General features: G+C 38.7%; 1 protein-coding gene across 2 annotated transcripts in view; it reads right to left on the minus strand.

Annotated features, from left to right (window-relative positions):
* Positions 1-3,364: 3,364 nt before the first annotated feature.
* Positions 3,365-22,216, minus strand: part of ST8SIA3 (ST8 alpha-N-acetyl-neuraminide alpha-2,8-sialyltransferase 3) — a 31,415-nt gene continuing 12,563 nt past the window's right edge. For both annotated transcript variants that reach the window (XM_060761310.2, XM_060761311.2), the window contains exons 4-5: positions 13,893-14,450; positions 3,365-11,728 (exon numbers count right to left, since the gene is read on the minus strand). In XM_060761310.2, the coding sequence (XP_060617293.1) occupies positions 11,446-11,728; positions 13,893-14,450 (841 nt within the window). In that variant the 3' untranslated portion in view covers positions 3,365-11,445. The remainder of the gene's footprint in view (positions 11,729-13,892; positions 14,451-22,216) is intronic.

A 22,216-nucleotide genomic window follows, 5' to 3' on the forward strand; every position in this document is an offset into this window, starting at 1 on the left:
TATAATTTTTCAATATTAGAAAGCTAATTTTTCCACTTTTTACCCGAAAGGTTGTCTCTTGTGTCACCATCCATAGAGTCTTGTGACACCATCTATATGTACATGTATATGTATATATATGTAGGGGCCCCTGGTGGTGCAGTGGGTTAAACTGCTGAGCTGATGAACTTGCTGACCAAAAGGTTGGCAGTACGAATCCAGAGTGGGGTGAGCTCTCACTGTTAGCCCCAGCTTCTGCCAACTTAGCAGTTCGAAAACATGCAAATATGAATACCATTTCAGCAGGAAGGTAATGGCACTTTATGCAGTCATGCTGGCCACATGACCTTGGAGGTGTCTATGGACAACACCACCTCTTTACTGGAGATGAGCACCACCCCCAGAGTCAGACACGGCTAGACTTAATGTCAGGGGAAAACCTTTACCTTTACTTTATATGTATATGTATATCTATTGTTGCGTGCTTATGGTGGCCTTATTACAGGGGTTTCTTGGCACAATTTGTTCTAAAGGGGTTTGACATTACCTTCTTCTGAAGTTGAGAGAGTGCCTGAAACCACAACATATGCCACGTCTATATCTATAAATCCTTAAATCAATGATATCCCTGCCACTGGGGTCTAATTCAACTTTAGTTTTTACTACACAGGGTATGCTTATAAGGGTAACCTTATATCCAGAAAAGATTCAGCCTCTTGAACATCTGCTTGAAACTTTGCAGTAAAATCTGCAGTATACAGACGTTGAAACCACTAGCTGTCTCTGCTTGTCATGCATGTAAAAAAGAAAGTTATCGAAATATAAATTGAACTTTAAACAAGACGATCTTTGTCTTGTTTGTGACTTCAAGTCACCTGTTAAGTAATTGCAACCCCACAAATCTAATCAATTTTATAGTGTTTTCATAGGTAAGGATGCTCGGAGGTGGTATTGCCTGTGAAGCATTTTGAAAAGAGCTGATATTTTAAACAGAAGAAGAAATCAAGCCAAAGCACACCGAGAAAGGAAAAAGCCACATTTTTTTTTAGAAATATTTTGATCATTTGTGTGAATTGCCCCAGTTTCCATCTTAAGGAATAAATATCTGCCAAGTAGCAACAAAAGCACCTGTATATGATTGGTACCTGCACAGTCTGTGTTGGCAGGGTGACTTTTACCAAGTAAGCTCAGTATTGTCTACTCTGCTATGACTGGAAATGGCTCTCCAAGTTTTCAGACCATAAGACCATAGTGTTTTCTGGCTTTATTTGGAGTTATATAGATGGATGAACCTGGGATTTTCCATATGCAAAGATATTCTACCAAGGGTCCAATATCTCTGTGAGATGTTCATTGTGAAAGGAAATAAAACAGCCTATCCTCCTTTTCTTCTTCCTCTTCCTGCTTGTATTTTTATTTACAGATGTTGTGGGATTTTCTTCCCATTTCCTACCCAGATTAATCTTTCCTAGTTGAGGATGATGCTGGTGACCTATATGATGAACAGAGTATTTTATTGCACTGTGATATATCTTTGAATTCTGTAACACTTTTGCATGTGTTGTTGTTATGTGACATAATAAATAAATAAATGCTTCTGAACAATAGAACTTGAACTCTGCTGGATGTTTCTTTACAATCTCTTCTCTTTTATGATGTACATATCACCACAAATCTAGGTTAGACTGTGTTGGGTTTGGGGGCCCTCCCAAAGGCTTCATAGACTCCAAGGAGATCCAGAATTAATGCAGTAAATTAATGTATGACTTTAACTGTCATGGCTCTGTTGTTGTTATAATATTTATATCTCACTCTCATATTAATTGAAACCTAGTGCTATGGAATCATGGGAGTTGTAGTTGTACAAGTCTTTAGCTTTCTCTGCCAGAGTGGTGATGCCTTCCCAAACTACAAATCCCAGAATCGCATAGCATTGAGTTATGACAGTTAAAGTAGTGTCAAGCTGGCCCAGGTCTTGTCCTCCAGCCCCCAGTACTAAAGCTGAGCAGCCATTTGAGAACTAAGGAAAATGTAAAAGGATCCTTTAAAAAATAAACTCTGGTTAGGGAATCATACAAATACTGTAAAAGCATTGATTCCCTTTGCTCCAAAGAGTAAGTGGATGCAGTGGGTAGAAACTATGGGCAAGCGGATGTTGAGAAATGGGTGGAACTGTCTGTTTCACAGTGGAACACCTTACTACACAAGTTGATGGACTGTTCTTCAGTGGACACATTTAAATGGAGGCCGGACAACCACCACTCAGGAATGGCAAAACTACAGCCTGTCTTGTGTATTTCAGATTGAACGATGGTTTCGAACTCAAATTCCAGTTCAGTGATTCTATGTTAAGCATCAGATATTTTCTCTGGAATAGGAAACTCCAAGGAGAGATCATACTTCAAAGGCATGCATATTGCAGGCTGAAGTGTGTAGCCTCATTCCCTAGCCTTTCTAGTTTGCACGTAGCAGGTTGGACAAAGACCTTTCCAAAGGAGGGCAGCCAAGATGATAAAAGGTCTAGTGGAAACCAAGAGCTAAAGGAGCAGGGGATGTTTACCTTGGAGGAGAGAAGACCGAGAGGTAATATAACAGCCATTTAAAAGCATCTTAAGGGATGTTATGTGGAGCAGTGCTTCTCAAACTATCTTGTACATGGGATCAACAATGGTAAAAATGAAACTGTGAACCTGACTTCCCCCTCCAATCCCCAATTTGAAGCCAAATGTTTGCAAATACAGGCTCACTGTGAACCTCTGTGTGAGAACTACATGTAATTGTGTTTGCAGCTTCTCAGTCCAATTTGGTAAGAAGGAAAACATAGCATAGCTCTGGAAAAAATAAGATTCACAGTTGAGAAGGCTTGTGTGTGAGTATTCTTCTACTCTCTCATTTCTGTTCTCTGCAAAAACTGATTGGCATACAGTATGTGCAGTGGACTAAATTCACCTTCACACTAGTGAAATGAAAATATTTGCTAGTGCTTGTGCAAAGCAGTTGCATGATAATGTCCAACTAATTGCATAATGGGATGCATGAGACATTGTACAAGCAATTGTGCAACTGGTTGCACAACTGCTTACACCATCAAAACTTCATTGTCTATTGTTATTATGTTAACTGTGGAAATGCACAAGTGCTAGTACAACACAATGGCTTAATGAGCTACAAGTCAATTTCTATCACCCAGAAAGTAACTTTTCCAAGGACTGATAAATACATAAGTGGGTATGGTTTTCAGACCTTGGACTAATTCTATATCAACTGTTGGATTGCAACTTTTGCTACATCTATTTTGAAATGAGCATGTGCACAATATCCAGAATTGCTAGCAGAACATTAAAAGAAGAAGAAAGACAAAAAAGGACCGTGGGAGAAGATCACCTTTCAGTGCACAATAAAATACTTTATTTAAAAACAATGCATTCAATATCATGTTTTGGCACACGAGTCAATGTGGCAGGCACATCCACACCCAACAATAACATTGTTTAAAGATTCAAAAGGAATCGTTGTAAAATCCCCTCCCTGTCCCCATCCCCACAAGTTTCAAACACTACAATAACTATGTGGAGGTTCTCTACAAGAAAGAATAAAAAGAAAAAAAGTAACTCGGTATCCATTCCAGCCAAACTGAAACTCCTTTCAACTGCTTTGAATACAGCAATTGAAAAGGAAGCAGGTTTCACATGCTTCTCATTGAATGCTCAGGGAGTAGTGATTTTGGCTGGATTGCATCCTGGGATTAACAAATCAGACAAAAATATTTACATGTACATTACATTGTACAGATCACATTCCAATCTCAGAGCTGTGACCCTGTTTCCTACATCTTTAAATACAGAATGTCCTGGGACTGATCCAAGGTTGAAAAAAGCTAGGGGCACAATCCTTTAGGAGTTTCTCTTCTGTAAATTCCATCAAAAGGGATGGAACTCTGCTCATTGTGAGTGAAGTTGATAGTCCATTGGTCCCGCTGTATGAAATCACCATTGACTTCACTAGGACGGCCTCCAACTTTTCATGCCACAGGTTTGGAAACATTGTGCAGCTTTCCACGCCATTCACCTGAGATTATATCCTGACTCTTAAATGTACATTTGCTACTTGAAAAATAAATATTTTCTAATATGGCTATTTAAGAATGAATGTTTGATATGGACAACAGTGTTTTCTTCTTTTTACCTGTGCGAAAATGATGCCATCTCTACATGGCACAGTCAGAGCCTTTGTTCCATCAGTTCAGAGTTGCTTACAATAGGTTGTTTTCTGTTTGCAACCTTCATCCATGTCTCCTTTTCCTTGCCTTTTTGTCTTTTAAATAGTTCTCATGAGTAGGAAAGCAAAAGCAAGTGTTTCAAACATATTCTGTTAGGTGTACACAACTGGACACACAAGCATCATGTGGGACCTTGAAGGAACCTGACCACTCACTTGATGATACAGTCCCACTGAAGTAGGCATCTAAAATTCTCCAATATCTTATGTGAGGCTGCACATAACTGTGGCCTTCCAAGTGTTGTTGACTCCAATTCCCAACAGCCTGAACCATTGTCTAGTCTAGCTGAGATAAAAGAAGGTTGGGTCTAGCCAGATCTAGAAGGCTACAGGCCTCCATTCTTTCATCTAATGCAGTGGTTCTCTGCCTTTGGCTTTCTAGATGGTTTGGGCATCAACTCCCAGAATTCCTGGCAGTGTTGGATGTGTGGCTTCCAAGATTTGAAGTTGAAAATGTCTGGAAAGCCAAAGGGTGAGAGCCATTGATCAGGCAAACCATGCTGCATGATTGCAAGAGGAGAGTTAATTTGCCTTGGCCTATCAAAAGTTATGTAAATCTGCTTTAAATGAAGTCTGTTTTAAATGAAGAAATATCAAGTAGAGCAAACCTACATAAAACCCATGAAAGCTGAAATAAATCATGATTATTTTGTCAATGTTTTGGAACAACCTCTGTTTCCAACTAGGATGGTAACTGGTGACTTCCATGCTCAGACATAGTGTGTTAATTCTGGATTTTATTCTAGATTTTAATGGAGTTTTCCAAGGTGCAGAACCTACATGGTAGGTCCCACAGAGGAAGAAAGGAAGCAATAAACAAGCAAACAAACTACCAAACTACATAATAAATAAATGAGTCCTATCTTCATAAAATAGGTTCAGTACCTTGGATAGTTCATAAACACAGAGAAAGTGGATTTACCACCCCTCCTCTGACTTGGAGGGCACAAGCCATGCTTGGGGATGCAGACCTTTTGCTTTACTTGATTTTAATCCCAACGGCCACCAGCTGCAGTCCTGTGAAAAGTGACAGATGTGCATTTAATTCTAAATCAAATTGTTAGTCTCAGCTAGAGTTCACAGGTTTAGTCAATTGCTGAATGGTAAGTCCACACTTGTGTAAATCCCACCATTCAATAGATTAATACCTGGTAGTATCAATTAGATTGAGGCCTTGGCATTGATAGAATGTTCCTGAACACATATTAAGCCCCATAAATGGGTTTTTACTACCAAAGATCTTGGTTTCACCTAAAAGTGTTCATTTTCATAATTGGGAGTAAAAGAGCTGTTTGCTTGTTCTTATTGTTCATTGGGTTTGTCTCCTGTCCACAAACCACCCAGAGATCTACAAGAAGCTCTCCATCAATCTTCTAATCCTGTTTTATATCTATGGACCAAGGCTTAACTTCAGTTGTGACTTCCATTTAGAGCAGAGTTATTAAATCAATAGAAGTTACATAAATATTGGCCTATGAGGTTCCCATTGATTTGGCATACTCTAGTTGGGAGTATCCATTTGATTTACACTTGCACCCCTTTGACAAATTCTACAAACCAGAGAAATCAGGAGTAGAGTTTTTTTTGTTCAGATAACAGTGATAGAGCAGATTAACATTCAAATGTGGAAACATCATAGGTTTGAAGCACCAGTCCAACAACCAATCTCTCTACCTTACATGCCATTTTGACTGTTGCAGTTGTGGCATGTTTCTTGATGCCTAATCAATCAAGAGCACATGCCGAAGAGGACAAATATAGACTACTACCATTCTTATTTTGTGGATCTGCCATTCTGCATCATGCATATTTTTATGATACCTCTGCAAGTCTTTTGGGGTGAGGATGAAGACATATTACAGACATGGAAGATGGGATATGCATGCACATTGATCATGTAAATATGGGTGCGTGCTTCCTTTCACCACCAGTTCAAAGCTGATCAATTAACTTCATTGAATGCAAGATAGATCTCCATGCATGATGCTGTGACGAAGAACAAAGATGTCAAGATCCCAAGCTAAATGTCTATATACTAAGATGTGCACAGTAATCTTTTGCTCACATAGAAAATGTCCTCAACTATTAAGTTCAATGAAGGGAGCCCAAATGGATGAGTGGAAATTAGTCCCTTCTGCTGAAGCAAATGAAGCACGGCAATTATTCCCAATGGGAAAGCGCTGCACACATATAAGAGCACTTGTGCTAAGAACAGGTAGCTTGTTTGGGGCAATGGTGCCTAGGGGTCCCTGGATGAATGGATTAATCCTCATGCACCAGGATGGGACATTTTAGCCCTCCAAAGGCATGTTTTTGTCGCACAATCCACACAAAAGTACACCCAATTCTGCAGTATTGTCACATGATGAGTTGTAAAGAATATCCTCACATTTCAGCCATGTGCCACATGCAATTTTTTTGGGAAAAAAAACAAGAAAGAAATCCAGGAGAAAAATATTCCCAACTATCTACTCTTTTTATCCCAACCAGTACAATTTTTGGGGGACGGGGCAGGGAAGAGAGGGGAAATGTTCACATTTTATGGCAAACCATGATGCAGTAAAGCAGAAATGATATGTTCTAGTTGTGAATAGGTTGACTTCATTCAAGGGAAATCAATTTTTTCCAAGAGAGATGCAACATTGGTGTTCTCATTCACTAACCCTAACCTTAACCCTAACCTTGTCCTTATGTTAACCTTTAATACATTGGAATTCTGATGCTTTCTTTTTAAAATCCTGGTGGATGAGAGTTAATATTATTTTGATGGACAGCACATTGAAGCCTTGCATTGTGTCATGTGATATTTCCGCTGCTATTTATCACTTGAATCTGTTCATCTGTTCCATTCCATTTGGGATGCTATGTCTATCCTAGCAGAGTTTAATTCATTTGAAAACTAATGTTGCATGAGTGTTCTGTGCCATTCCATGGTCTATGATACTCAAGCATTTAAGTGACTGTTGAATAGCCTCTCTTGCACTCTGGAGTAGAGTTGCTTTGGGCAAACACAATGGTAGTCCTAGAATTGATTTCCAGAGAAAAGAGAAGCTAAGAGGTTTTGTGCTCTTTTCTGTTTTGCCTAACAATTGATCAAACCCAGTTTTTCAGCCAAAAAAAGTACATTGCAAAATATGCGCTTTGCTCTCAGGTGTGTGATGTCTGTAACAAAACTAAGAATATTGATACTTTTTTTTAACAGAATATGATTTACATTGGGTGATCTTGGACTATTGATTTTGAAGTAGAATCCCCTGATGAAAGCTATGGCTGAAAATAGTCAATGAGGTTATGAAATATCAATGACGAATTCCACATGAAAATCAATCACTATCAAATGACCCTTTTCTTGGTCAATACCTTTCTGAATTTCTATTTCTAATGTGTGAATTATTTGATTTACTATTGGAATCTCTCCCCCCCTCCCTTTCATGTCCATCACAATCTTGGGTGGATTTCTACTGAAGTCACCGAGGTGGTTCCTGATTTTTTAAAAATGCATATGCTGCAGGTTGTTCCATTAAATAATGGGTTGATCATATGAAGAGTGACTATCCACTCCATGGTCAGTGGTCAGTGGTGAGTAGGGACTTTTTTTTGTTTTCTTGACTCTTCTCCTATTACAGGTTGTGCCTTTTTAAAAGTCTCTTCACAATATTATTTATTATTTATTTATTATTGAAAACATTTATATTCCACCCTTCTCACCCCGAAGGGGACTCAAGGCGGAGCACAGCATAAACACGGCAAACATTCAATGCCGGGACACAGATTCAATAGCTTCAGTAGAACCAAAATACACATGCCACTTTTAGGGCTAGCATATCTTTTTGTCCTTTCATAAATGATGGGGGAAATCAGTGTCAATGAACTGAAGGAGATTTGGAACTATAGATCCTAGGCCTCCTCTTCTCTACTTCTGATATGCTTCTTTTCCTCTTTTGCTGTTGAAAAAATCATGGAAGAGTAGTCATGGTGGAAATTTTCTACCATTGCCTCCAACAATAGGCCACATTCTCCATCTTCAGAAGTAGTGATGCCATGGAGCCCAGGATCATGGATCTGATGTGACAGGGATGTTTTGATTAGCAGGAACAAGACATCACCTGCCACATGATTGGACTTCCCTGTTTCCTCTGATCTCTGCTGCAGTCTTCATCATAGCTGAATGGGAAATTGACTTTCCTAGCAAAAATATGTTCTTGTGAACAACCCTGTTGTCATATAAATGGTTTGTGGATTACTTGGTCATGAATAGATAAATCAGATCCATTAGAGGACCTGCTCCTGGAGGAAGTGGAAAACACAATTTCTGGCTTGTCAATATGGAACCTGGATCAGCTACCTGCATTTCTGCTTTCTCTTTGTAGAAGACTTCAAAATTTACCACCACTCTACTGTTAGAGATGAAACTGAAAAGGTGAAGACCATCCAATGATTTATTGGGCACAATTCATGGGATTTTCCCCTAACCACAATAGAAATCAGCCCTCCAGATGTTGCTAAATGCAACTTCCAGCATTCTTCTTCATTGGGTAGACTGGCTTGTGCTGTTTTTTAGCAGCACAAAGAGAAAATCCTGGAGGGGCACATTAGTCTCAACTCATCTTAGATCAGCTTTGTGATTTGATGATAACTGCAAAGCAATCACATAAAAGCCTGGCATAGGAAATATATCTCTCCCCTAGAAAGAACAATGAACTTTGGATATCATAAACTTGATTTTTTTCATTGTTTCTATTAATCCAATGATATGTTTACAATTAAAGGCTCTCCACGCCTTCAAATATATTCAAATATAATAAACTGGCCTTTGTTTAAATTCTTAATTTAGGATTTTTTTTTGATAAACTCCTGGATCGTTACTTTTTCTGTTTTTTAAAATACAACTGAAGTTGATAACTCCAAGAGAAAAAATAAGCCTACTTTAAGACATTATTACCATCCTATCTTCACAAACGCAAGTAACTAGATTTCCATGTCATTCTGCCTATCTGCTTCCACCAAAGGTACAAATGTATATCCAATATCTATCAAACTCTGCCTGACATCACATTGATCTCTTACTACCAGTCCCCAAAGCAGCATAGAATATTCATTGATCTCAATGATATTACTAGTTCAATATATTCATACTTGGGTCTGAAGTGGAATTTGATGCTAGCTATTTGTGTAGAGATGGAGAGATGAAAAAATGTGGCTATTACAAATACAATTGTCCACCTAAAACAAATAAGTTAATATCAATTGAGCTTCCAAACCATACATTCCTAATACCAAAGCTTGAAGTTAAAATGTAACAAAATGACTGAAATACCAAAGGAATAGCTTTGATCAATTAAGTGTTCTAGTGATACAAGACCATTCATCACAATGGGACATTTTTCAGCAAAGGACCTTAAACGAAGGCACTGGAATCCTGTTGGAGCCTTACATCCTTGTTGATAGACTTACATCTGTGTGAATTAAAATTGTGCAGTTGATTAACATTTTTATCCAGTAGAGGGCTGTTGTTACATTACTACATAGCAGAGACAGCAAAGTGTGCAATGCACATTAGTGCACAATACACATGCATAATGTTTTACACTGCTTTTTAGATATTTTGCTAGTTTATTCACTTTTTAACTTTTATATTTTGTGGATTTAAACTGTTTTTTTAAAAAAAGTCTATCACAAACTGCCTAGGGTCTGAAATTGGGAAAAGGCAAGAAAATGATGATGATTATGTTGAGGTTGATGATATCACTTCCACCCCCTCAGTGGGTTTGCTGCCAATATTGCTGGGTGATGGGAAGAGATCTTTTGTCTCCCCCTTCCAGTGATCCCCACTGAGATGGCTGTGGTTTTCCAGTAATCTCAGGGAGCAATCTCAGCCAGGATTAGGAGGGAAAGGCAAGTCTAACCTACTAACAGCATGAAAATAGGACCTTGGCTATGGAATCAAGGAAGATTGGGAGTGGCTTCAACCTATTCCATGCACACACCACCAATCCTGACCAATTGTGCTGATCTACTGGCTGTGGGTTGCATGTACACCTTCAGATATCATTGGACTGCACCTCCTATAAGTTTTAGGCAGCATAACCAAAGGTGAAGGATGATAGAAGTTGTGGTGTAGTCGCTTAGGCTCAATGGGGAGATATTGTATTTTCTTTGTCCAGTGCACTCAATTGTGATTGAAATGGCTCTGGCCGCTTAACAGTACCAAGCCTGGAGCAAACAGATACCACAAATGGAAAAAAATGTCTGAATTTCTTAATTATTGAACAGTGAATTAACACTTTAAGTATACTCCACTGATTCAATGGGTCTACTTTTGGGGGATTAACAGTAGGATTCAAGCCAATAGCTCTGAAGCTTGGTGTGGCCACCACTGCTCTATGTACAGAGTTGTCCACAGATAAATGGTAGCTATTAGAGCTTGACCATGATAATTGTGGGATTGTGGGGTTTGCAGTTCAAATATGACTTCCCCATTTGTCAGATAAGTATTTGCAAGATATTTCCAACAACTTGTTGAGGTGTGCAAGGAGGTGAAATGGCCCAAATGCATCTTGTGGATACCTCATTTCTTCCATCAAGGTCAGCATGCGCAGAAAATACCTTTCAGTCTCCATTGAGTTTGACTTGGGAAGAATTCAATCGCCACTTCCTTCGAGAGATTCACCTAATACGGGTGGCAAACCATTCTTTTATGGAACATCAGGATCTGTTTCCAAACTGACCATGAAAGAACAACTCAATAGCAGCAGCACAAAATAGCCGAGATAGCAAACAAGTCCAAATAAGCAAGCACAGGAATTCTAACAGTGGGTATTTTGAGATGTCTGGCAAAAAGTGAAATCTCAATGACTATGAAAATACTTTCAGGAGAACATTCTTGGCAGCAGACCTAGAAATGGAAAAAAAAAACTCTGTCCTAAACAGTTTTGACTTTCTTCCTGTATGAAAAACAGAACTGCTTCTGCAGACCTAAATATGCTTCAGTTGCTTTCCTACGCCTAGGAAAGCGAGCAATAAAAGGGTGGTCTCGATGCACCTCTGAATTAAAAGAATCCCCTTTCTTAATACTTTTTTTTCCTCGTAGATCTCTGTTTTGAAAAACAGTGAATTCATTTTGGGCACTTTTTTAAAAAAACAGAAAAATAGCAACAACAATCATTTGGCACTTCATAAGTTCAATTCTTAGGCACAGTGGGACAGAGTCAGCTTTGCTAGACCTTCGCTATGCATTCGAAACAGCTGTTGGAATTCGGCAGGGAGCTGATGGGACTCTTGCCATTTGGTGGTAAACTTTGTTCCTTTCTTGTCAAAGTAATGATATGGAAGGTCTTCTCGGTTGTTTGGATTAAACCCAAAGGGCCAGAATCCATACAGGTGGATTTCATCACAAATTGCAGAGGCTAAGGTATACATGAGGATCCCTGTGCTGAGTCGCTTGGGGGCCAGGTGCTTGTTCCTCCAATATCTGCGAAGGAATAACAATACAGGATGTGGGAAATAGACCATATAGTCACAGAAATATTTTGACAATGAATGAAATAATAATAATAACAACTCCTGTGCATCTCAATCCCTGGTGTATTTTTAGAGTACATCTACATCATACACAGTACATCTATACTGTAGAATGTAGTTTAATACCTACTTTAATTGCCATGATTCAATGCTATGGGCTCTTAGGATTTGTAGTTTGGTGAGGCACCAGCACTCTTTGGCAGAGGAGGTTAATGACCTTGTAAAACCTCCATTCTCATGACTCCATAGCATTGAGCCACAGCAGCTAAAGTGGAGCCAAAGTGCATTAATTCTACAGTGTAGCTCAGGCATGGACAAACTTTGCCCCTCTAGATGTTTTGGACTTCAACTACCAACATTTCTAACAGCTTACAAGCTGTTGGGTTTTGTGGGAGTTGAAGTCCAAAACACCTTGAGGGCTGAAGTTTGCCCATGCCTAGTGTAGTTTATGGAGTGATCAGAGTACCTGCCCAAGCACTATGATCTCTGGGTGTGCAGAAGACTACACCAAGGAAGGAAGTAATGGCACCAACTGTGCCCCAAATGCTACAAGTACCAGGGTTTGGGTGGCAAAGTCCGGACAGCAAGCTCTTCCTCTTCAACAATGTCAGGCATGTAAACTTAACTACTCTCTCATTCTCTGAACAACATCAGAACAAAAGAAGAATGGAAATGAACTTTAATACAAATTCTAGATTTGTACTTTGCATTGTACTCTACTTGTGACACACTTATTACCAGGACTGATCATTTCTGAACAATGAAAAAATCAGTTTAGGCTAAACACTACTGATAAGAGCAGTACAATAGTGGAAGATGTTATCTGGGGAAATGACAGAATCCCTTTCTTTAATGGTCTTCAGTCCATGGCAGTTTAAATACAGAATATCCTGGTTCTCTAGATATTTGTGATAGCCTTAGCGAGAGGAGCTTCTTGCCCAAACCACATTCTGCTAGCCTTGTGTCCCCTGTTCCTCAACTTTCCTTCCCTTTGAGAAAGTCCCTTCTTCACACCTTTGTAGAACAGCAATGATTCAATTGCTATTGATGGAGAGGGTCCCAAATCCAAATGCTAGGTTTTAAAGGTAAGGCCCACTCTCTTTTAAAAAAACTTGGAGGGTTATTGGTAGTCAAGAATACTGAATTGAATGTTCTGACTTGACAACATGCTGATGTTCCTTCTTCATTGACTTTTCAATACTTCAGGCGCCCCCCTTCCCCAGGCATTTTGCCTTCAGCTTTACCTAGCTTCAGTATTGCTTCTCCTGATCTTTTGTCCAGTTGCTCTTTGTTCTCAGCACCTTGATCTATTTTCATAGCTTGTGGTTCTAGTTTTCCATTGATTCTCTCTCTCTCCTTACACTAGCTCTCATTCTGTTTCCCTGAACTACTCATGTTATGGATCTTGTTTATTTGCCAAGAGATTTAAATCTACAAGGTCTTTTGTAAGGCTGAAACACTAAAATCATGTTTTAGGTTCTTATTGCACTAGACCGTTACCGTGTTATATTCCATTTTAACAACATCTGGTGGAATTCTGGGGTCTATAGTTTAATAAAACCCAAGAGATCTCTGCCTGAAAATACAAAATGTTTCTCCCTAAACCACAAATCTCAGGATTTCATAGGTGTTCAAGTGTGATATAGTGTGTAGTGTGATAGGACCCTCAGTATGATTTTAAGAAAATATAAATGATACAGATTTCTGTTAATTGTTTTGGCTAAGCCAATCTGAGTTATTTTTAAGAGAAAGGAAATATATTAAAAACACAAAAATACATTGATAAATCCAACAATCTCTCTTTTCTTCTAAAATTGTTATTATTATGGATGTTTCCCCTTCTCAGGGCCATTTCATACTTCTCTGATTTCACTTTAACTGCCATAGCAACATATATTGTGGTCTAATCTTAATTGAGTAGTACTTTGAATATTCAACCAGAGAGCTCTAGTGCCTCACCAAAATACAAATCCCAGGATTCCATAAGACATAACCATGGCAGTAAAAAAGCATAGTGCAATAATTGTGTAGTCTGAATTGTGTAGTCTTTCAACTGCAAACAATACAAGCAAGCAATGCCATCCAGTTAAATTGAATGCAAGAAAAAGATGCACCTGTTAACATGTTGCATGATATTTCCAGGCCAAGCCAACTGGACTTTTAACTGTGCTCGATGCTCAATAAAGAAGTCAACCAATGTTCTTGTAATGGTTGCCGATGTGTGGAAGAAGAAGGCTGGGATCCAGAGGATGGCTCCATCAAGCTTCTTCAAGCTTAGAAAAAAGTTATTGCGATCTTGAATGGTCAAAAGGTTGTTGTAATACTTCTCCAGAATGCTAGGATTGAACGTGGTGATGTTGGTTTTCCTCCCAACATCTTTGTGGAATGCCTCTGTTGGGGCAAAATTACAACGGAAAACAAAATCGTATTTATCTATTTCCTGCCCACACTGACTGCCGACCAGGATCCCACTGTTTCCAACAACGGCGCAAATGTTGTAGTGCTTGTTCTGGATTGGCGAGACATCTGGGAGCAACATTCGGAAACTATTACTAATGGAGAAAACATACTTATGGCTGGAATAGTCATAATGCATCAGCTGTCCAATCCGAACCATATTCTTTGTCAAAGAAAAGTTTTTGATCACGTCAACATGCTGAAGTATTTCTCGCCTAAAAATAAAGCAGATATGTTTGATTAAAATGATACCTCTTACTTGTACAGAATTGCTGGCTTTCATTTAGGAAGATTTGAAGCAGGGAACTAATTTCCCCAAATGAAGCATGACACTTTAAGCCTGTCTACAAGCCAACTCCCTTTGAGGTTGACATAACTATGAAGTCACGGTTAAAATATTGGACAAAATATTGGACTGTGTGACTTGGGTAATCCATGTTCCAGACTTCACTGAGCTATCAAACTTAAAGTCCAAACATACACAATATTGCAATATTGTTGTAAGGGTAAAGAATGGAGAAGGGAAGCTGCTCACGCTCCCACCTCCATCGCAGGCGCAATTGGTGGGGATGAGGGAGAGGGCTTTCTCAGTGGTGGCCCCTCGACTCTGGAACTCACTCCCCAAGGACATCAGGCATGCCCTAACCCTGGCAATCTTTAGGAGGAGCCTGAAAACGTGGTTGCTCCAGTGTACCTTCCCAGAATAAGGAAACTCCCAGCAATATGTCCTCGAAATGCACTTTACTATTAATCTAGGAATGCCTGCATGCCCCATCCCTCTCTGAAAACTCTATCCTAGTTCATATTTCATCTGTTCATGCTCAGAATTATTTTAAAATTTTAATTATTACATTTGGCCCAGCCATAGGTTTTAAACGTCGTTGTGTTACTGCTATTGTTTATTGTTTATTTTTTGTTATGAGTTTTATTTTATTGTCTGTATTAATTGTTGTTATTGCTTTTAATCATTGATGTATTGTGGGCTTGGCCTCATGTAAGCCGCACCGAGTCCCTCGGGAGATGGTAGCGGGGTATAAATAAAGATTATTATTAATTATTATTATTATTATTATTATTATTATTATTATTATTACATTCTGCTTTGAGCTCATAGAAGAAAAGGTGAGCTATAAAAGTAAGAAACTGTAGCAATAAAGCAAGAGACCAAGAAAACAAGCAAGAAAAAAATAAATCAACACAGTACTTTTTAACATGTGTTTCCACTCTCCTCTGTTTTCTCCTTATGCTTGGTGTGCTAGTAAGATTTTGCTGACCTGCTTCTATGAATACAATATTTGTATAGCTGGGCTTGCACATGAATTCCAATGAACATGTGCTATAAACGATGCAGTCAAAGCTTCCATGTTCACAAAGTGATATCTGCCATATACTTTACAGTACAGTAAGGACACCCCTCCAAAATAGCAGCAGAATCTATATCTGAAGTTTTACTTATCTGTTTGACAAATACATCTTTTCCTTTTTTGAGTATCCTAATGACTCCATTTGATTCTTTCAAACTCATCTTTCTAAGGTGGGCACATTAGCTATTGCTGGCTCAAAAAGACTCAAACAGACCTTCCTTTCCAACACGAACTCATCTATATCAAACACTCCTCACCATAGAAATTGCCCACCTAAACTTCCAGAGAAAGAAATATCTTTTCTCTCTAACATTTGGGTGTATGCTGAAATTTGGTGATTTGGTGGGTATGTTGAAATTTGACAGTGACAAGGATGGGTACAGTTAACACCTGGTTGTGATCTAAATCCCTCCCAGTGCTTTTAACCCTGGGAAAAAAAACCCTCTCACTGGTTCTCTCGTTGTCTCCAATCCAACGGCATCCTTATCCCTAATATATAACTCGCTTAATCAAGCAAGTGCATTAAGCTAAGCAGTATATAATATCCTTAACAATATGAGTATGACTTAACTTATAAACCTATTAACTATACTAAAGAACATAAACTATTGATTGTACATTACTTACTTGCCATATGGCGATCCACTTAAAACATCGGACCACATCTAACATCCAGATAACTAAAGCATCACATAGTGCCGCTGAATAAGACCCAGCACTGGGTTATTTATTCAGCAACAAAATTCCAAGAAACCATTTATCTGCCAAAGAATGTGAGAGGTACATATTTTCATGTGGAGCCTAATTTTTCTTTCTGCTTTTCTCTGGAATTATTTCAGTAACATCTCACCTTTTAATTTACCAGCACACTTCCTCTCCCAAAGGCCACTCTAGAAGAGTAATTCACAAACTTGAAAAACTGAGGGTCATAAGGACCTACACACAGTCACACACACACACAACTTTTATAGGAATGCAGTGTTCTAAATCCAAAAATGACTTCAGTTTCCTCTATCACATACAATTTTTTCACAACTTACTTTGATATTTCTGAGTTGAAAGATATGAGTGAATGAAATTAATATTGAAATCAGGAGTGAAATTTCTGAAAGAACTGTGTACAATATGATTATTGGTTCTTAAAAAAACTCAGCACCCCAAAATACATTTAAAACACGACAATATTTTAAAAAGTTATTTAATCACAGTCCTGTATTATAATTTTCTTAGTGATATAACATGCTATATTCACATATATATCTTATTTTGAATGGGCTGTTCTTGTCAAGTGCCTTCAAGTTATTTCTAACTTATGGCAACTCTTAGGTGAATCTATTTTGACAATGTCGAAGGCTTTCATGGCCGGAATCCATGGGTTGTTGTAAGTTTTTCCGGGCTATATGGCCATGTTCTGGAGGCAATTTTTCTCCTGACGTTTCGCCTGCATCTATGGCAAGCATCCTCAGAGGTAATGTGGTCTTGTTCAGGGGTATATATGTCTTTGACTTTTTCAGGCTGAGGGAATCCGATAACATTTGCATAGTGACCTGAACAATTTCTTTAAAAAGGAAAATGAGGGTGCAGCCACTGCGATTCTGGAAACTGGAAATATGAGTGAACTCATGCTGATAGATAATTGAAACAGTGTATTATTAGAATCATAGAATCATAGAATCAAAGAGTTGGAAGAGACCTCATGGGCCATCCAGTCCAACCCCCTGCCAAGAAGCAGGAATATTGCATTCAAACCACCCCTGACAAATGGCCATCCAGCCTCTGCTTAAAAGCTTCCAAAGAAGGAGCCTCCACCACACTCCGGGGCAGAGAGTTCCACTGCTGAACGGCTCTCACAGTCAGGAAGTTCTTCCTAATGTTCAGATGGAATCTCCTCTCTTGTAGTTTGAAGCCATTGTTCCGCGTCCTAGTCTCCAAGGAAGCAGAAAACAAGCTTCCTTAAGATATTAAGATATTAATACTTCTCTATCTGTTAACTATTATCTGAATCTCTTTATACATTTGTTAAAGAGATGCAGAAAGAGAAAGGCTCAGTCCTTATGAAACTATACAATTCTAATGACAATATGATGTAATGCAATTAATGTATCACGCCTAACATGAAGTGTAAATAATGTACTGAAACTCAGCAGTCAGACATTGAAATATCTGTGTTTCTTCCTAAGGGAACTATTTGTATATTTATAAGTATCTAAAATAAATACCCTAAACAGTAACAAAGTGTTTGCTCATTTCCGATGTAAATATTCTTAGATTCCAATACTTTGGAATGCTTAAGTGGAGTGTTGATGTTAGTTCTGACTGTCTGATTTAACTATCATCATGAATTGGGCACTCAGGAGGCCAGAAGTTGGTAGTGGAACACCAGATAGAATCCAGATTAATTGATAAGTGCCAATCTGCAATTTCTCAGTCTAAAGAGGTGTGCTGAGGAACCACACGTGTTTTATACTGGCCTATGCTAAGGTAGCATCTGGGTAGCCCCTTGTGCATCACCAAAAAGAGAATTCAGCACTCTCAAGGAGGGCACATACTTTCTTCTAAAATGTCCTACACTCCTACCTTAGAGGGAATTCCCCTGGACTGTGCAAAGTGTGCCAGTGGAATGCAAGGTCTGGCAGTTCTACTAAACTGTGTTTGCCATCTGATTAGCAGACTAGCTAAGAACAGTGATCCCAATCATGAGATGGTTCAGTCACAAAAAATACTGTGTGGAACAGTTATTGTTTACAATAGTGAAGGGATTACCTCCAAGATATTGTTATAAAAATCATTTTGTTTATTTATGTACTTATGTTTTATGGGTTTATGTTCTTGTATGAAGTATCGACACTTGTAGCAGTGGTGCAAAGTAGGACCAGGAATGCTGATTTTAGGGGATATCCTTTGTAGACCTCATTCTGTATCTCAGATGCACTAGACATCATGTGGATACAGCACACTGGGGCAAATAGGTAATAACCAGCACAAACATGGCTGCCCCCTAATGGTTGCACCCTCATTTTTCTTTTTAAAGAAATGATGGCAACTATATTTCCTCACAATGTCTTGAAATGATATAATTATGGAAGTATTGCAAGGGTAAGTAATATGTTCATGAAGAGAAGCTAGTTATGCCAGTTGTCTTTTCCACACCAATGATTTTACCCTTTACAAAATTAATGGTTTCTGTGGATGGGCGTGACTAAAGAAATCAGTTCATTTGGGATGTAATGCTGGAGAAGGATTCTCCAGATACTCTGGGTTGCCAAAAAGACAGATCAATGGGTTCTCGAGCAAATCAAGGCTCAGCTCTCCTTAGAAGCTAAGGTGACTAAGTGTGGAGACTAACAAGAAGCATGATTAACAAGAAGAGGCAATCATGCTTGGTAAGCTAGAAGGCAGTAGGAAAGGACTGCAACACAGATGGATCAAATCAGTCAGGAAAGTCACTGTTCTGAGTTTGCAAGACCAGAGTAGGGTTGTTGGCAATAGCGTGATTTGGAGGTCTCTTATTTATGAGACTGTCATATATCAAAATCAACCCAATAATAAACAACAAATTATATATCTTTTAAACTTGTGTTTTAACTTTCTTATATCATTAGAGTTTTAGCTTTTTCTTGTTTTACTCTTGTTGTGAGCTTCCCTATTACAATATGGATAAAATAAGAAAGAAAGAGAAGCCTCCAGTGGTGCAATGGGTTAAACGGGACTGCTGATCAAAACGGTGGCAGTTCAAATCCAGGGAGCGGGGTGAGCTCCCATCTGTCAGCTCCATCTTCTCATGTGGGGACATGAGAGAAGCATACTACAGGAAGGTAAAACTACTGGGCATCCCCTGGGCAATGTCCTTGTAGACAACCAATTCTCTCAAACCAGAAGCAACTCACAGTTTCTCAAGGCGCTTCTGATGCGAAAAAAAGAAAAGAAGGACTTGCCACAGCAATTCCTTATTACTACCCTAGTCACTTAGTTGGACTGATATATAATGAAACTTTTTTGTAATTTTCTTCAGACCTAGATCTAGTTGCTGCTTCCACTTATAGCAGAAACATTGACATTAACAGATGTTATATAGGTGTTAACCTGTGGAGTATTGGATTTATACCCTACTGTTCTACTGCTTTATGACTCAATTTAGTTTTGTTTTTTTTTTGTCGTGTCAGGAGCATCCTGTTGTGAGAGAATTGGCCATCTGCAAGGACGTTGCCCAGGGGACGCCCAGATGTTTTGATATTTTATCATCCTTGTGGGAGGCTTCTCTCATGTCCCCGCATGAGGAGCTGGAGCTGGTAGAGGGAGCTCATCCACCTCTCCCCGGATTCGAAACTGGGACCTGTCGGTCTTCAATCCTGCCAGCACAGGGCTTTAACCTATTGTGCCACTGGGGGCTCACTCAATTTAGTTGTATTATTATGTTTTTAACATTCTACTATTGTAAACCAACATAACCTCATTCTTAATTATGGAAAGAAATGCAGCATGGGTTTTGTCTACAGTTACTCCCATTTGTTCCTTTCTACCCTTCCCTTTGTAGTTTATCCCACCATTTACATTTGGTAAATGGTAAATTTGGTAGCACAACATTTGGTTTGTGCTACTCTTACAAAGTTCTAAGTCCATTGCTAGCATAATATTGTTGCTAAATAACAGGATAATGGACAAGCACAAAATGCTATTCTTGAGTTCCTTTTGAAGCATAGCATAGCCAGCACTAAATAACATTAATCTTTCTTTGGGATGTGGATTCTGCAGGAGAATTAAAGCTTTGTTTATGCATAGTTCTAAGAAAGAACATTGTTATGGAATCATAAATGGGGCTAAAGAAATCCACATAAGTGGATCCCTTTTAATGTTATGTTCGTTCCATTATTGCTTTTAGGCTTTAGGAACTTCGAGTAAATTGGATGTATTGTTTTTAACAAAAATGGATTTGCTTTTTGAGTATAGCTGGAAATATTTATTATGCAGGATGTGTATTTTTAAGAGTTATTGGAGTGGATCTCGATTTAGTCATGCTCAGAATAGATCCACTGAAATCAACATGACTTCTGTTCTGATTTTTGAGGATTTAGCCTGACTGTGTTTGAATTTGTGATTGTCATGACCTCTGTGTTACCCAGATGGACTAAAATAATAATAATCAGTAAATAAAGATACAAATTGGCATTTCATTTGTTGCAGAAGCTTCCTGTGCAAAGTGGGGGAGGAAGAAGAGGAGTAGAAGAAGATCACTGTTGATGCCCATGTTCACAGGTAGTGGTTTGGATGTGGGAAGGGAACGTCTAAAGCCACCTCAATGACTTGAATCCTACTGGTATTCTGAACCAGGGTAGACTCATTGGCTTGATGAGATTTACCTAACTCTTGACTCACCAGAAAACAATTTTGAGTCAATCGTATATGCTATTTTGGACTCCCCGATGGATGAAGGCCCATATCTCTGTAATTTTTCAGATTGAGACTTTCATTCTTTATCTTGTAGAGCAAAATGAGCAATTTCTAAAGGGCCTGAGGGCTATTTGTGGTCTTTCATGGGTCTTTCTGTGAGCTGGAGAACTGGAAGCAATCAAGATGAATGGGAGGTGCTGCAATCCATGTTTGTGCAATATGTCTGAGAATGCAATTATCACAAATAGTTTAGACTTTTTATTTTAAGAAATGCATTTTCCTTTCCTCCAGTAAAAGAAAAGGATAGAGAGAATTTTTTTTCTGAGTTACACTGAGACCATATAATTGAGACTCTGCTGACTGATGCTTATTTGTCAAGCTCTGTAGATGGCATATAGAAAGCATTTTGTTTTGAGGCTGCAATCTGATTATTTTTCAGTATATTGCTACCATTTGAGGTAAATTAAACGGTGAAGGTCTCACATATTGAACCTTTCACAGGACAGTAATGAGCTTTGCAAGGAAATGTCACCAGCTGTTCTCTTACATCACTGATGCAAAATTCTCAAGTCAACCTTAAATGACATTTATGATAATGAGCTCAAGGTTTTGAAGGGAATGACTCCAGTATCATCGCTTGCCATCTTAAAGCAACATTCATTAGTCTCTCTTTTACAGAGTCACGACTCCTTCATATTATATTTGGGAGCCATAAGGCCAGTTATGAATATTAAAATTTCTCCCTAAAGTGAACAAGGCTAGTACAAATGCTACATGTGATGGGTTTCCATTTGGTCATCAAAAGAAAACTCAACAACTGAGTATCTGAAAACTTCATTACTTATTTGCTAGACTGTCTAATGTCCACTGGTTCTCCTTCTCAAAGTTCAAGGTGAAAATGGATATTATTCATGAAACTGGCATGATTGCCCCCAGTACCTAAATTGAGCGCCTTCCTCTGTAAACGCTGCATTTTGTGTGTAATTTTCTGATATTACTATGTTGTAAATTACTCAATCTCAGTCATGCAACCAATGTTATGAAGTGGGAAGAACTCTCTGGGCTGCAAATCCCATAATTTTCCAGATAGTATGGACAAAATCCACAAGGTCATTGTCTGAAAGTAGAGGCAGAAAAAACTCTCTCAGCATGATGGGGCTTGCAGTCAAACAATATCTAGAGGTCCACATGATTCCAACCCTTCAAGAGCAGGTTATGGCCTCTAATTC

This window comes from Anolis sagrei, chromosome 2, assembly GCF_037176765.1.
Source record: "Anolis sagrei isolate rAnoSag1 chromosome 2, rAnoSag1.mat, whole genome shotgun sequence".
Lineage (NCBI taxonomy): Eukaryota > Metazoa > Chordata > Lepidosauria > Squamata > Dactyloidae > Anolis > Anolis sagrei.